The 16,706-nt window shown below is 52.5% G+C and overlaps 5 protein-coding genes across 5 annotated transcripts; 3 read left to right on the top strand and 2 right to left on the bottom strand.

Moving 5' to 3' along the window:
* Positions 1–6,080: 6,080 nt before the first annotated feature.
* POSPLADRAFT_1044485 (hypothetical protein) lies at positions 6,081–7,953 on the top strand (the record flags this gene model as incomplete). Its single annotated transcript, XM_024478551.1, has 8 exons — positions 6,081–6,178; positions 6,231–6,488; positions 6,542–6,662; positions 6,724–6,813; positions 6,874–7,011; positions 7,065–7,328; positions 7,391–7,539; positions 7,593–7,953. The coding sequence occupies 8 exons, from the start codon at positions 6,081–6,083 to the stop codon at positions 7,951–7,953; spliced, it is 1,479 nt and encodes a 492-aa protein (XP_024341864.1).
* Positions 7,954–8,252: 299 nt separating this feature from the next.
* On the top strand, positions 8,253–9,063 carry POSPLADRAFT_1134408 (hypothetical protein; the record flags this gene model as incomplete). Its single annotated transcript, XM_024484471.1, has 3 exons — positions 8,253–8,320; positions 8,395–8,620; positions 8,677–9,063. The coding sequence occupies 3 exons, from the start codon at positions 8,253–8,255 to the stop codon at positions 9,061–9,063; spliced, it is 681 nt and encodes a 226-aa protein (XP_024341863.1).
* A 241-nt stretch (positions 9,064–9,304) lies between these two features.
* On the top strand, positions 9,305–9,975 carry POSPLADRAFT_1135283 (hypothetical protein; the record flags this gene model as incomplete). The annotated part of the gene is made up of 4 exons (XM_024484570.1): positions 9,305–9,419; positions 9,471–9,619; positions 9,677–9,754; positions 9,817–9,975. 4 exons carry the CDS (start codon positions 9,305–9,307, stop codon positions 9,973–9,975), a joined length of 501 nt encoding a protein of 166 aa, XP_024341862.1.
* A 705-nt stretch (positions 9,976–10,680) lies between these two features.
* POSPLADRAFT_1136329 (hypothetical protein) lies at positions 10,681–14,229 on the bottom strand (the record flags this gene model as incomplete). Its single annotated transcript, XM_024484671.1, has 7 exons — positions 10,681–11,007; positions 11,056–11,201; positions 11,256–11,357; positions 11,391–11,724; positions 11,776–12,023; positions 12,072–13,514; positions 13,572–14,229. The coding sequence occupies 7 exons, from the start codon at positions 14,227–14,229 to the stop codon at positions 10,681–10,683; spliced, it is 3,258 nt and encodes a 1,085-aa protein (XP_024341861.1).
* A 328-nt stretch (positions 14,230–14,557) lies between these two features.
* On the bottom strand, positions 14,558–15,576 carry POSPLADRAFT_1044481 (hypothetical protein; the record flags this gene model as incomplete). The annotated part of the gene is made up of 5 exons (XM_024478550.1): positions 14,558–14,845; positions 14,912–14,990; positions 15,051–15,164; positions 15,214–15,388; positions 15,450–15,576. The coding sequence occupies 5 exons, from the start codon at positions 15,574–15,576 to the stop codon at positions 14,558–14,560; spliced, it is 783 nt and encodes a 260-aa protein (XP_024341860.1).
* Positions 15,577–16,706: the final 1,130 nt, after the last annotated feature.

Here is a 16,706-nt window from a genome sequence, read left to right as displayed (position 1 = left end):
GAGCTGCTTCAATTTCCGCTCGTTAGCCCGTCTTCCCACACGATCCTTAAATTGTCTCGACAGGGAAGCCTTGCTTCCACCAGCCTTTTCGCTGTCTACTGTCGGTAATGAGTCAAAGTCGTGTAAGAGCAAGCTATTGGATCTGGATTCTGCTTGGTCTTGTATTGGGATCAAGTAGGTTCTTCCAGGTCTATCTGCAATGCTGACGTGCCGAAGGCAACGTCTATTCATTGGCGTTGTCGTTTTTCACTGTCGGCTCACATTTTATGTATTTGGACTCCTGATACACGATTGTATATGTATATATGAATAAGTATCTCATCACCCCATGCCACCATCTGGTTACAAGATCATTGCCCTTGTGGGTTCAGGCTGTAGACAAGGAAAACAATCATTCAACGCGTCTGAGGGAAGTCCCCCTCGATCCACGCAATTCTCGTTGTATCGGTGAGTCGCGGTTGTTCAAACGTTCAAGCTGAGGGTTCGGTACACTTTTCTGAAGGATATAAGCAATGCCTGGCCTCGATGACCTCATAGGTAATTCATCGACTGCTTGATATCGGACCGTGCTCCCTGTTAGTCTAGCTTTACATCCTAATCCAGCACGACTGTTTTGCATTCAAACATGCATCTGTCCGATGGCTTCAGGATACTACCGACATTGTTGCGGATGTCTCATCCCCTCAGCTTCAGGCGGAGGCATCATGTCAACGGTATGCCGCCATACTTTAGCCACAGAGCAGAGGCAGGATTATTGAGCATGAAACATGGGTGCCACAGAGGGTCACAAGAAGACACAGGCTGATCAAATTCTGTCGAACCTCGAAGGCGAGCGCTGGCAGTGAGCGCGACCAATTGAGAGGCGAGATGCACGTCGCTTGAGACCAAAGTGGGACTTTGGGAACGCTCGCGTTCTGCCTCATGTCGACAGCGGCCATTTTTGGCTCTTCTCGTGGCTGGCGTTTCCTGTTCCCTACCTCTACTACCCTGCTGTACCTGGTCTTCTCCGAGGTTGACACCGCTACGTTTTCTCCCTACGACTGGACATGACCAGTCGTCAGCGAGCGGCCACCAGCTCTGCTCGGAGAGATGACAGACCGCTGTGGACTGCAAACGACTCAGATTCCGACCGCCCTCGCATGACGATGGCCGCCTCACAACGGCATAATATCGACCAAGCTGCCAATGCCGAAACTTATCGTAGGCACCACACTTCCTCTGGGCGTATGGATGCTTCGAATACGGCTCCCGCAGCTGATGGTTCGCAGCGCAAATCGTCGAGCAAACATCGCTCTGCTACTGTCCCTACACCTTCCTATAGTGCAGCCCAGTCCCAGAATTACGCGGCGCCGAGTGGTACACCGGCATCCACTTCTCAAGGTCGGGCTTATGACGGTTATCCTGATGACTATAATCTACGCGCCTACATGAAGAAGAGATCTGAAAAGAGAAGCCCTCTATCGTCGAACGAGCGAGTTGCTCTTCCTGACGACGCAAGGACCTCACGCGCTCCAGCCCAGGCCCGCGGCACACATCCTACCGCAAGTACCATGGTGCAAGCCCCAACCTCAACGCAAACGTACTGGATTGATCCTGCATCAGCCACGCATAATCCATCTTCGTCCTCTCGTCGGGAGCGGGAAAGGGACAAGGATAAAGTCAGAGAAAGGAGAAGAGAAGAGAAGGAGAAGGACGAGACACGTTCGAGGGACCCGGAAAGAGAGCGTGAGCGCGAGAAGGAGAAAGAACGAGAGCGACGCAAGCAGAGGGCCAAGGAGAAGGAGCGTATTAGTAGAGACAAGGACAAGGACAAGGACAGGGACAGGGACAAGGACAGGGTCAGGGAAAGCCGGAAGAGGGTGGACCGGAGAGTCGTTGAACGAGGCAACGGTGAGGTCGCGCAAGAACAAGGTCCAAGTTCGTCAAATACGCAGATCTCCCAGAACGCAGACAACCAACTGCCGACCGTGACGCATGTATGTTTCTTTCACCTGGCATCTCACCTCATATCTCGGTTTATCATGATCCAACAGGATAGATATGGCAGTCAGACCCGTCACCCTGCTTCTGCTTATCCGAAGGTACCCTCCACCTCTGCAAATAATGCAACTCCCCGCGATGCATCGTACCCTCTCGGGAGCAGCAGTCGGCAACCTGAAACCGCTAGTCCGGCACCGCTGCCGATACCATTGCGGGAGAGGGAGAAAAGTTCTACTCGACATCATCGCTCACACCGAGTGGCTGGACATCAGAGCGGGCAAGAATCAGGCATGTCAAGCAGCGAACAGGAGCATTCTGGTCGCGAGCGTGTAAGTACCTAGATACATGCTGCATTATCACTTAGCATGACGTATCTGTGTGTAGTATCGGACCGCTGATCGACGACATGGAACGCGCGATTATAACGTCGACAATCATCCATCAGGTCCTTCAGGAAGCGAGACAGAACGAGGTAGTTTGCGGGAACGCGTGAGTAAATCATGCAATGTTTGTGTATGCGCGCTGAACAATGTTCACGGCAGCGCAAGATCAGTCGCCCGAGTGCGGAGTCCACCGTTCAAATGAAGGCCGCCGGCAGTGATCCCAATGGTGCACGTACTCATCACGTAAGCCTTGAATTGATGTGCGATACCATACATTGTGACAAGATGTTTAGGCCAAGCAGTCCTCCCGTGAATCACCCGCTCACCGGCCAATGGGAAGTTCGCATCTGGCCTCAGCAGGAATACAGCCCCATACACCGGGGCCTCCCGTGGGCCAGACTGTACCCGTAGGTGTGACATCCCAACGTCATGCACCACACGTAGTCAGTATTCGCGCTGGGCAGGGTCCTGCTGATCCTCAAAGTCCCGTCATGAAGCCATACGGTACGGCCACAGTAAACCGTTCGCAACAAAACAATGTCGGCGATTATGTACCAACACATGAAGGTGCGAGGGTCCAAACATCTATGGACCCTCCAGCGGCACAGTATGGAACGCACAACGCATCTCATCAGACTTCGGCGCCTGTTGTAGAGCAGCAACCTGCCACACGCACGGCAACGCATCAGGATCCATATAATGGTCAAGCTTCGACTGGTTTCCTTCATCCCGTACAGCAAGCCATCCGCTCGGTAGAAGGAATCCTGCGCCCCTCCTCGAGAGTCACGCACCGCTCAGCCACCGCCCCGCCTGCTGCCAACCAAGGCTTTGCCACAGCACATGCTGTGCAGAGCCATGTTGGGTCCGTGGTTCACCAGCTTCAGTCTCAATCTCAAATACAGAATGGAGGGACGGATGACAGAACCCGTCCTCATAGGTCCGCGTCTCAGGGCAACCCAGGCATATCACAGGTATATGGTGCAGTGAGTCAGTCCAACCCCGCGGTTGCTCGAGCTACAGCGCCATACTCGCCTTCCCCTACTCATAACCCGAACGCGGACATGTTTCGGTCCCCTGGCCTCGCTACGTCGACTCAACTCGAAGGTACGCCTGCTGATATTCCGCCAGCATCATACGGTGCGAGCACTAGTAGCCTTCGCCGAAAAGCAAGTGCCTCAAATCTGAACGCGACCGGTACTAAGCAGAGTTCTGCAACGCCATATGCAGATCGGCAAGCGATCGCACAGCCAACTATCTCCGTCCAATACACAACATCTACGTATCCGTCAGCTAATGGCATCTCCTATGATCCGCGCTCACCCAAACCGCCGACTATCTTGCCACAAGCGGTGACAGTCGCCGAAGCGACATTTGTGCCACCGTCCCGAGTGCCGTCGGCTGATCCTCACTACAAGGAGTTGTCATCCCAGCGCCAAAATGTTGTGTTGGAATCTGTGTCGTCACCGGTTCGTCAAGTGCATTCCAAGCTTGCGCCAACTGCTGCCCACCATCTGTCTGCAGATATCAATGCGGCTGTTCATTCTCCTTACCGCAATCCTCATACGATGTCTCGCTCACCTGGCATGTCTACTATCATGCCGCCCAACTCCACACCCAGACAGCATTCCTCAGCGCGGCTGCATTCTCACCGAAATGGATCTACTGATACCATCACGCTATCCCCGGCTCCTAGACCTTCTCAGACTGTGCAATCTACGCAGCCGCAACCATTGACGAACCGATCCAGCGCGACGAATTTACGAGCAACCACATCACGACCTGAGACGAATCCGACAGTACGAACTGCTAATGCTTCATCTGGATACCCTGAACCTGCTCGATACCGCTCGCCTGCTCCTAGTCAATACCCACAACAAGCCGCAGCCTCAATACCTCTTGTATCATCGTCAACATCTTCCCTTCCGAATCAAGCTCAGATCTACGGTAATCACGCCCCCTCTTCGAGACCTGCTTTGTACTCAGGTGGCCCGTCTTCCACTGCTCCCGAGCCTTCCCATAGCGCTTACCGAGGCGCAGACGTGCCGGCGGGATACTCTGCACAAACGTCTGCATATCTTGCGTCCGCAGGTTCATCTTCGACGGTAGCACCTGGAGGGCAACGTGTTCCCCCTCGCACCGCTGCTTCCCCTGCTCCCACGGTTAACGCGCGACAGTATAATGGCGTTTCTACGCCCTCTTCTCAGCAGACCGTTCTACCACCCTCTCATCCTCAACAAGCACGGAACAACACGTACACTAATAGCTCAGGCCGCCGACCAGAGCCTTCTCCAGTCCCTGACCCCTCTCATAGTCACGCTCGAGCAGCTTCGGATCCTCATCATGGCGTGTCCACGAGCCGTGTTGGATCTCATTCTGCGCACACGAAGAGTCGTTCGGACACTCGGCCTGGTGAAGCTATTGAGCCGGAAGTTTTGCTGACACCTTCGTCTCTGGCGCCGACGTTGCCTCGTCAGCTCTCAACTACATCGACTGTCGCACCAGGCACCGCCCGAGGGTCAAGGGACAAGACGGTGGAGAGGGAGCCGCGCAAGAAAGGGGGATTCTTTAGTCTGTTCCGTTCGCGTTCTTCGCCACCTAAAGAGCCAGAGGTGCGTCCTCCAGCAGCTGTGCATCAGGCTCGCCTTCGTAAAGAATCCGCCCCTCCAAATCCTGGTGTTTATTCGGTAAATCAAACTGGCGCTCCTCAAGCGTCGTCCGCCCATCCTTCGTCTGCTTATCCCTCGTACCCCTCGTCTGCAAACCCTTCCACGACCCACCCACCAAATCTTTCGACATCCCATTCATTGTCCGCTAACCCATCGTCCGCTCCTATGTCGTCCAATATGATGCAGCAGGACGAGGAGGCGCGGAGACTTCGCAGACGTGCACAGAATGCAGAGGCAGCAGTTCCAAGCGGTCGCCGCAATGGCCCACCTGACGCGTTGTCCACCAATGCACCAGCAACAGGCAGGAAAAGCCCTGGATCGAAGATGTTCACGCCTTTTCGTCTACTATCGAAGCGGCACCGAACTGTCTCTGCAGCGTCAGTTGAAGCTGTGGATGGGACGGTGGTAAGTCAAATACACGTAATCTCTTTGGATTTACATTGACTGGCGTTACAGGCGAACACTGTTATCACTGGTGCGAGTTCCACGAGAAGCTCTACAGCGGGCAGACTCTCTCCGCCTTTGCGAGACCCTGTGATCGCCGCGCAGGAATGGAGGAATAGGGAAGAAGCCGACCAGATGTACCGCGGCACACTGCGGAGGCGGCGACCAGGTGTCACCTTCGAAGTGGAAGATGGCCGCTCCGAGGCCAGTCAGGCACTGCAACGGGACCCTCGGTGACAGTGCGTTATCGAGGTATGATGAATGTTTCTCTCTGTGTGGTAGATATCGCCGTCTCGCTATGCTATCGTTGAACCCCTATGCTTTGAATGTATTTCTATCTATGCGTGTAAAATATTCACTATCTGCTTGTCAGACTGTACTATAATTCTCTATAGTGTGTACATACGCTCTTGGCTTATCGCTGAATTTCATCGGTCAGCAACTGAATTGCGTGACACTGTCTGACGTGACCAGACGCGTCTGTGTGACATTACGCGTTGAACGCGTTGGAATCGAAACGCGACTTGTTCTGCTTCACGCTTGGAGCCACATACCCTAGTGTGCAGCCTTTCACTTGTTGTGCTTTCACTATATTATTTCATACGGCATGCAAAACGCGCGTGACAGGAAGATCATCCCGACTGGAGACAGTGCAGGCCAAGTGGAGAAGCATTCGACGCACATATACCCACATCGGCTCAACTTGTGAACCGTCTCATTTTTCCATGCCAGTATACGACTACTCACACCCTGATAGTTATGACACGCCTCCTCTAGGAGACATCACAATTGAAGAGTTTGAGACATGCGCCCTTGATCGGCTTCGAGTACTTGCTGAGATTGAGTCTTCCTTCGTACGGAATCGAGCATACGAGGAGCTGAAGGAGGTTACCACGAAACATTGTCAAAAATACCTTCCTCTCAACAGCAACTCAGCGCACACTCTGGACCTAGATGCAGAACGCAGGAAAGACCACGTAGGACATTTCGTCCTCAGGCTAGCATTTTGTCGTTCGTGAGTTTTCAGGTCTAGTCTGTGCTCGCAATTCAGTGCTAAATAATGTACAGAGAGGAGCTGCGCAGAAGATTTGTCAAAGCTGAAACAACCTTGTTCCGCGTACGGTTCGACAATGATGATGGGGAAGAGCGAGAGACGTTCCTCAAATCAAGAAACTTCGAATGGGTGCTGGTGCGACGAATTTTTGCTGCTATGTAGCGTGTGTCCTACAGCTTGACACGATTGCATAAAGGTAACAAATGACGAGAAAAACCAATACAAGTCGCAGTTGGCTGCTACGACAATGAAAGGTGCGAGCGTGGACACAGAGAGATACTACAAGGTCAGGGGATTTCGTTTCTCAGACACTCCCTTATATTCATGGAACTTCGTCCGTGTTCAGGTCAAGTGGACTCGAGTACCTGATCTTGTGGAACGACGGAGAGTACTTTTAAAAGCGGGATTTGCTTACGTCCCCTCGCGAGAGATCTCGAGTGTTGCGTTTCAAGAATTTCAGACGAATCTCACCAAAGCCCTAGAAGTCAGTGACAGCTCATCTATGGTTCGCTTTGCCTGACATCTGCCGCGCTGCAGATGACTGCAAAGGCCTTGCCTTGGCTTGACGAGGACACTCGTATTGTGCCCATTCTCGATAACCTTTCGCAAGGATTCTTGGCTGGCGTACCATCAGAATGGAGTGGCATGTCGACCGGTAGCGGAACCGAAATCACAGCAGAAATGGTGGATGATCTCGCTCGCAAACACTTCCCACTTTGCATGCGAAATCTTCACGACAGCCTGAGAAGAGATCGTCACCTCAAGCATTTTGGAAGACTGCAGTATGGTCTATTCCTGAAGGTATTGTAGATATCATCTTTCCAGGACAGTCAGGATGCTCATTACCACGGCCGTACACCCAGGTGCTGGGCCTTTCGATTGAGGAAGCAGTTACGTTCTGGCGTAGATCATTTAGCAATATCCAAGATGACAAGTTCAACAAAGAGTATAGATACAACATCCGACACTCGTACGGACTTGAGGGAAAGCGGGCGAACTATCCTGCAAAGAGGTGAGTTGCACATTTCCGCCAGCATCGAAACAAACATGCTGAAGCTATTGCAGTTGTCAGCAGATTCTCATGTCCGATCAACCTGGGCCAGGCGACTCGCATGGTTGTCCGTATCGCCATTTCTCTCCGGACAATGTGCAAACTGCCTTGTTGTCTATGTACTCAAGTCGGGGACTCACCGCCGCAGACCTGCCAGAGATTATGAATACTGTGAAGGGTAGCCACTACCACGTAGCCTGCACACGGGTCTTCGAAATCACCCATGCGCAATATGGCGTCTCCAAGGGTGATGGTATTGGTGGCGGAGAAAGCGTTACACACCCGAATCAATACGCCGCCAAGAGCAGGGAGCTCGCGAAGGAGAATGAGGGCACAAAGGCCGAGGGTGACGGGGACATTATCATGATGGACTGATTTCATAAGCGTATTCGGTGCACTGTACTTCTGATAGCTTGTTATATCTTATTCTCATACTCTTCTAAGCCGCTGTTCAATGAACGGTCGAGTGACATTCAATGGTCGTGTGCCAGGAGCTCGGGTCATCGACCACGCGCCCTGACGCCGTGCGGGACCTGTGCGGGTGTGTGGTGGTGCACCGCGCTCTGCCTTACGCCCACCTTTACCAAGCCCTATCTCGTGTTTCCTCGATCGCGCTTCTCGTATCTCCTATGAATCAACGGAAGACCACAAGCAATCCTTCAGATGCCCACACAATGGAAGAGAAAAGAGCTACTGCGTTGCAGCAGTACCAGGACACTGAGGGGCACTTCTCACTTGTTAGGTGCAGTTGACTTGGTTTACCTCTTCAGCTGCTGTCGCTCATAGGCATATTGTTGTTTCGTTGACACAATGTAGGAATTTTCGATTAGCGGACCTCGTCACCATTGCAAACGGAATATGTGCATCGCTGTCAATATTCATGTCCGCGAAGTACCTTGCTACGAACGATGAAGACTATCTATGGTCGGCTCTGCTATTTCCCTATGCGGGATTAATGTTCGACTTTCTGGACGGGAAGGTAGCAAGGTGGCGGAACGAGAGCAGTATGCTTGGGCAGGAGCTTGACAGCCTTGCAGATCTCGTACGCCTGTCCCTTCTACTTCTCGAACCACTATGTGTTAACCTCCCGCATCATAGATCTCCTTTGGGGTTGCACCTGCTCTACTTGCGTTTGTAGTAGGCCTCAGAACATACCTCGACACGGTCGTTCTCACAGCATTCATCTGCTCTGGTCTTGCACGCCTCGCCCGTTTCAATGCCACCGTCGCTCTGATTCCTCAAGACATAAAGGGAAAAGCGCGTTACTTCGAAGGCCTGCCGATTCCCTCCTCACTCGTTTTGGTTGCAGTCCTGACCTATTGGACGAAGATGGGATGGATTGAGGGCAAGGAGGGGGTACCTATGGGCACTATCACACTTTGGGGATCGAAGGGTGGTGATGGCGACTTACACTTGATGTGCGTCGTCTTCGGGCTGTGGGCGGCGGCAATGGTTAGCAAAACGCTGCGCGTTCCCAAGATCTGAGAACGGTACCGGGTTAACTACGGGCTTTAACGACTTGATGTGTTACGAGGGCGATATAATGCTTGGATCACATATACTAGTAACTGTATATCTGAAGAAAAGGAACTTAGACACGGATTTTGCCCACATGATTTTGAATCTTGCTCCGCCTGCGAAGCGCCACCGCGTGTAATGTCGCGAGACGCGTCGCGTCGCGTCCTTCGACGCGTCTTCGCCTCTGACCTCACGTCGGCCCACCCTCATGGTTTCTTCTAACGATGTTCACCGTCTGTTCCTGCAGGCAATGCTGTCGCGACGGATCATGTCGCGTGCTCTAGCCATGAAGATATGGGAGAAATGCATTGATGCTGTGAAAGGTGATGCGGTACCCTTCCTACTTCGCGAATATTGACGCGTATACTCCAAAGCCGCAAATGATACTCTCGATATCCCCTTTTCTGATAACAGGAATGCATGGGACGCGTTCGTCACTCAGCTGAACCAATCTCTCAATCCACTTCATCTTGAGCTGGAACAAAGGCACGATGAGATCTCGGGGAAAGAGATGGTCGTCCTTGTCAGTTTTCTTTCCGGCCTCCAGGATCGACCATCTCAGTAATTCTTATGATGCTAGGTCAACCGCAAAGGGGACGAAATAGCCCAAATGGCCACAGAGTACTCTCCTTTGGAGATTGCCTTCTTTAAAGCTGTGGTACGCCCTCCTGGTAGTAGCCATGGATGTCGGGCTCCTCACCAACCCACTGCTGTCACAAGGTCGAACAAATCATGCTTGCGCCGAACGAATCATACTCTATCTCCTCTATGGCTGCTTTACGAGAGGTCAGCTCATTGAAGGGCAACATGACTAAGACCCAGGCAGAAGTACTCTTGAGCAGTTTCGTGGCCAGGGGTTGGCTTGTCAAAAGCAGGTAAGCTATATGTTGTCGGTTTGGGCGAAGATTGATCCGTGTGCCTTCTTTCCAACTAGGCGAGGACCCTACTCACTGTCTACGCGGACATTGCTGGAGCTGCAGCCATATCTCCGGCAGACGTATCCAGATGAAATTCTCGAGTGTACCATCTGCATGGAGGTTCGCTGATCACATAACTTCATCTTTTCATAATGCTTACCGTGTTGCTCCAGATGGTCACTCGCGGTGTTGCATGCTACACGCCGCAATGCAAGACACGCCTGCATAAGCATTGCCTGACCAACTACCGAAAGCGTTCACAGAACTGCCCTACCTGCAACGAGAACTGGTCAAGCAACATGAACAAGCTCATGCCTGTCGGCGAAGCCGCGTTCAAGAATGGCCAAGATAAGCATAAGCAGCACACCAGGAGACAGACCACCGAAGAGAGTGACGAAGGCGAAGATGAAGACGGGAACGAAGACGTCGAGCCTGAGGAGTCTCAGCCATCCCAACCACCACAGCCCTCGCAGTCACAAGCGAAAAAGGCGAAGAGGAAGGCCGTCCGTGAAGAGAGCATGGACGTCGATGATGAAGATGAAGCAACTCCGCCCCCTCGGATACAGAAGCGCAAGGGGCGGCGTTGATGATCGCCTGCACAACGAACGTAGTGTGTACAAGTAGCGCTGTAAATTATCTTATGCATATATACTAGACTTGCTATATACTACTGGGAACCCATTGTCCTCTCTGAGGGGGTGTCGGCTGTGGCTGCGACCTCTACTTTCCCCAGGCCTTCACTACTGGTTGTCTCCACGGTGAAGCCAAATTTGCCCTTGCCCCAGACGACCTGCTTCCGCCCTTTGCGACCCTCGCCGAACTCTTCATTCCATTTGCGCAGATCCGCGAGGCTGCCAAGTGACTCGGACGAGGAAGGACTAATCTCCTTGAGAGCTTTCTCGAAGTTGTGCCAGGAGACTACTCGTGCTTCTGCAGGTACCTCTGCCAGAACAGTGGCTTCAGCCTCACCAATCGGCTCGCCTTCTGAAGTGGTCTCATTGCTGTCCAGGCGCTCAGAGGTAGGGGCTTCTGCTACTGCCACTGCGTCCGCTACGGCACCGTTGTCTGCCTGAGTTTCTGCCATAGGTGCCTTGCTTTGCGCGACTGTAGAAGACAAGGAGGGCCGTGAACGCCAAGGCACAGTAACTCGTTCCTTCACAGCATCTAGTACTGCAGAGACACATAAATCTGGCCATCAGACGTCAGTAGTATTCGGTGTCGACGGAGACTGAACAAACTCACGCTTCAGATCAGATCCTGAGAATGACTGCGTGTTCTTGGCTAGTTGTTTGGTGTCCACGTCGGGTGCGATTGTCTCGTCACGAAGTAGGATCTTCAAGATCTCTGAGTGAAGATCAATGAGTCATGACCCCCAACGTGATAACGCCAAGAGCCAACCTTCGCGCTCCTTCTCGCCCGGAAGATCCACTAGTAGTCGTCGAGGGAGACGTCGGAGGACAGCATCATCAAGATCGAACGGGCGATTGGTCGCACCGATCACGATGACATTATCTTCCTTCGACGACCTCAAGCCATCCATTTCTTGCATGAATTCGGTGATAACACCTCGGTGTGCGATCCCGCCACCTGATTCACGAGACACACGCGCACCGAGGAGCGCATCGAGTTCATCAAGGAAGACGACACAAGGAGACAACTTGCGAGCCAAGGAGAAGACACCTCGGACTAGTTTTTCACCCTCTCCAACGTACTACACCATGGTCAGACAACGTAGCAGAACTGTACATTGAGATTGACTTACCATATCCATGACATCGGAAGGCTTGATTGCCAGCATTCGACATCCAGCTTCCTTGGCGAGTGCACGCACAACCAATGTCTTACCTGTACCGGGCGGTCCAAATAAGAGAAGGCCTGTCATTCTATGCTCCTTGAGCAGGCCGTGCTGGAAAGCTGAAGGGAACAGAAGCGGTAGGGAAACAATAGTCCGCACAGCATCTATGGTATCGTCCGGAAGGTATACTTGACTGAACGTTGTTGTGAGGGATGCTACGATGGGTTGAGTTAACGCAAATATTGTGGGACGGTAAAACTTACTCTTGTCAACTATGCAACCAAGTAAACGGGCCTCGTGCGCATCGAGGTCGGGGTCCCTTTTGATACGTTCGACGACTTCATCGACTTCATTTTCCTTGGTTTCTCCCTCTGTCTGGCCTTCCTCATTTTCATCGTGCTCACGCAAGATCCTTTGTGGTGACTCTATCAGCACGGACTTCCATAAGTCTTGCGCAGCCTTGTCATTTGCCCAGGCTTCGTAGACTGCTAGCCATGTGATGGGAGTTGGCTCCAAAGATGGCAATGTCGATTCTTTGCCATCTCTTGCAGCAATGACACTACCGACTGCTCTGTCTGCAATGCGACGGACCGTTGACCAAGGCATAGCGACCTTCCCCCATTCCTCCCACATACGATGGGCCTTCTGCGTAGAGGATTGCTCAGGATCATCCTTGGGCGCCTCAATAGGCTCCATCTTGCCCAATTCCCCGCCAACAGCTGCGACACCCATTCGCACCGTCAGCTCGTTGATCTCTCTCCGCCGCGACATTCGGGTTGCTCGCTCGAGCGAAGGCGTACGAGCGTTCGGCACTACAAACGAAGTGCGGAAGAATTGGCTACGCGACTCGGATTCTGCTGCGGGTGCCCGACTGCTAGAGCTGGCAGCAGATAGGCGGGAAAATGCGGAATTGAGTACAGCGGGCAGACCGTCGGCGCCACCCATGATGACGACGTCAGGCTTGCCTCTGGACGCCTCGTCGGACTCTTCGTGAGATGCTAGCTGCGGCAGGTCTTGGGAAGCGTCTCCTCGAGCCCATCGCTTGAAACGAGCCATCATACGCTTCTCCCGTGCTCTGTCACTAGCGGCATCTTCCCCGTATTCCGTTTTGGGTGTCTTGTTCGCGACTGCACCTGTCGATGATGTAGAGTTACGAGACATAAGGAGATTCATCAAGCCTTGTCCAGGGCCAGACATACTTGAAGAAGGGGATGGCGCGACTATAGATGGAGTTATGCCGAACACAATTGTGGTCGGATTGAGCACCGGAGAAGATGACCGAGATATCGGACCCTGACGTCGCTGGCGCACCGCTGCTTGAAGTGCAGGGTACCAGGAAGCCGATGTCGGAGCAAGGGTAGCGAAATCACGAATGTAGATGATACGAGGTCTGCGAGATGGAGTGTCAGAGGGCCCCTCACAACCACTAGACTCAGCCGACACATTGATGATCTCGTCGAAGAATTGCTTCAGCCTAATCATGGAGTTGGTCCTCGGCGGTGCAGTCAAGACCGGACGGCCTGGCCGTAAGGTGCCGGGAGTCAGCACTTGCAGAGTCATACGCGTGGGTATCATGAAAGGTGGAGAATCATCCCAATCATCGTCGTCTTCTTCGTACGCAGGTGACGGAGGAGCACTGCTACGAGGCGGACTAGAATGCGATGAGAGATGCAGGGGGTTGTTTGGGAGCTGCAGGACTGAAGCAGCTATTGCGAACCTTTGTGAGAAGTCTTAACTATAAGGTGTAATGCAGCTGAGCTCACCTTTTCCGAACTGTCCTGACGCACCGGCAGCAAGCTGGACGGCGTCGATCATCACTACCTCGGAGCCCGTCCGACGCGCTAATTCACGGACAGTTTCATCTACATAGACGTCCCCGCCTTCTATAGGACAGTACAAGGCAAATGTAGGCTCAACTAGAGGGCCTGCTGGTGGGAGATATGTCGCCTGGTGCTGCGTCCGTGGGAGCATCGTAATATGGAAATTATGCAAGATCTCGTCGAACATCTCGGGCGGTGGCAGAGCATGCGCATGGGGTGAGTCACTCGGATCGCTTTCTGGCGTCCACAGGATTTCTAGTCCAGATGGCAGTGGGACGCCAGATGACAGCGGGACGGAAGACTCAGCATCTTTACTCGCCGCTGAGGATCTAGTTCGACGTTTCGGTTTCTCCTCTGCACCGTCTGGCGGAGGCTCCGCCGGGCTGGGCAAGGCTGGCGGCGTAGGTTCATCAGATTCAGCTGGAGGGGGAGAGACTGACGAAGAGGAACGTTTCGAAAGCCGCGGAGCTGCCTCCGGGGAATGTGAGGGATCTTTGCGAGGATAGCGAAGGGCGTGAGTTGACGAGAGTAAAGCACGGTGGTGAAAAGACGGGGCCTTTACCAGTGACCGTGTCCGACGAGAAAGAAACTGCGACCGCATCCAACAGACCAAATCACCCGTCTACCGCGACAGATGGTAAGCCGACCAGAGCAAGAACAGTGAGCGCGCAAGCGCCCGTCGTTAGTAACTTCGCAAGTAGTACCGGGAATCCGCACCCGAGGCACATGAGTAATAATATTACTTCAAGTAAGTACGATCTGCTATTACTTCGTCCCATGACGATGTGAGGCTTTTGCAATGAAAAAAGCAGATTTGAATATTGCGTTACAGTAGAAGCCACCCAGTACATTACACGGAGGAATATGAGTACTACGATAGAGATTGTTCTAACAGGGTGGACGCGTCATAGCAGGCGAATGAGATCCAGTCATGTCTTCTTCGCCTTCGAAACCTCCACTTCCCGAGCCTGTGCTCGCTCGGCCAAGTCCACACCAACGAGGATTTTTGATGCCTTCCACAGCTGCACAGCGTTGATGAAATTCTTGGTAGCACAGATGGGGAAGCACACGGCTGCCAACAACTCCGCCCACGTCCATCCCGATAGGTAGGCGACATCCATACCAATCGACGTCGAGAGTGGTGTGTGAACCCATTTCATGAGATAAAGTGCAACGAAAAACATTTCGTTGCCTGCACACATGACAAAGAGGGTTCGCTAAAGCACAGAATGGTAAGCGGTAGTGAGACGCGGAGACGAAGCAAGATTATGGTGACCACATACAGAATCGTAATAAAGCTTCAGAATACGGCTCACATCGCTTGTAACAGCTTTGTGGCTGCGAGAGCCTGTGATTAGCGAGCTAGCGTAGCATCACACTCAGTTCATATGGGCAAGTATCAGGACTGTGGAGCGGACCTACCTGTACATGTGCATGTAGTGACTGCTGAAGTCGAGAGTAATAAGAAACTGGAACAGCATGGCATAGTCCGGGTACGCGGAAGAGAGATAGCACAACAGTGTAGACGTCGTGCAACTGCGTAATCCTTGTCAGACGAGGCAAGAAGATGGTCCATGAGACTGACCGATCAGTGACCATGTCCAACACCGCACCGAACTTCGACGTTTGGCCTAGTGCTCGTGCTGCGTGTCCGTCCGCGGCGTCTAGCAAGCAGGATACCCCATACGCAATTGTGCAGTACTTCGGATGATAGCTCATAAAATAGAGCGCTACGCCCGCAAGTATGATGCGTGAGTACCCTGTGTAATAGACGTATAAGAACGCTCCATTCTACTCATGAAACCTACACGGCCGACTTGCCAATGAGATTGGGCACAAAGAGAAAGACATTCTCTGAGTATGATTGAGCCGTCGCGAGATCCACAGCGACCTTGGCGTCGACCACGTCGATTGATCCTCGCCTGCGCGTCGCTGATTTTCTTGTCATGTTCTCCAACCTGAAGCCGTGTTTCCAAGCCAGCAGAATATGTGCCCTAGCTTAGGACAGTGAGAGAGAACGGAGGCGCAAAATCGCTTATGCAGCTACGCGTTATGTCAGACGTAGACTAGGCCGCCGAGCGTTTTGATATGCCGGCTCGGCACCGACCAACAGCCGCGCGGCGCGCACTGGCGCGCATCGTCACTGGTGATTACCTCACTTTGATCCACAGTAACTCTGATTATAGTTTCCTTAACTAAGTAGAGGAACCATTCACGTCCAATATGAAGGTTTAAAAGGGGTGGGAGCTCGTCTCAGACGGTAGCATATCATACGTCTCGTTTTGTCACCTAATGAGCGCTGAGTGGTAAGCTGATACTGTCAATCTTACGTACTGCAGTACCATTCTATGGAGCATAAGATCATCTCCAGCGAGAAACCACTACGTCAGCAATTATTGGCGCATGCGTGTAACAGCAATCACATAATCGTACGCTGATGTGAGGTATGAGCAAAGACAATCCCAAGGAGAATGACCAGTATTACTCCTTTTTCAGAGGCACACCACATTTTCTCCGTGGGACACAGTCAGTCATCAACTAGAAGACTCGCCGGCTTGAATAAGAGATACTCGATGAGAGCCGACAATGAAGCCTTTTAACATATTGAGATGTTCATTGAATAACACCGTACTTCGACGACTTTGATAGAATGTTGCACGGTGGCTTGGTGGACGTCGTAGCGGTGAGGCAAATACCCATGAGAATATAGGAGAAGAACAGGATACGGTTGATGAGGCACCAAATACTGGTGGATGTTGTCTCGTACCCAGACCCACCTTGTCCGCACCCCACCACCGCGGAACGTGTGCGGGCATGGTGCGTCTGGGTATGAGACAGCTTGGATGTGGAGCGCGACTGGCGCTTTGACATTATTGAAATAGATCCAGCATTTGGATCTCCTTCAAATAAGGTGTGATACTGAATAAATAAGGTCAGCTGCTACATTACCCAAATAATAGTCGAATGACAGACAGGTAATACATTTTATGCCGCTTCAACAGAGCAATAGTAGAGGCCGGGTATATCCTTCTGTTCCACTGCGATGCTTCACGGAAGAGACGGCGAAATAGCGGACAA

This window comes from Postia placenta, assembly GCF_002117355.1.
Source record: "Postia placenta MAD-698-R-SB12 unplaced genomic scaffold POSPLAscaffold_3, whole genome shotgun sequence".
NCBI classification, from domain to species: domain Eukaryota; kingdom Fungi; phylum Basidiomycota; class Agaricomycetes; order Polyporales; family Adustoporiaceae; genus Rhodonia; species Rhodonia placenta.
This window is presented reverse-complemented; position numbering and strand designations above follow the sequence as displayed.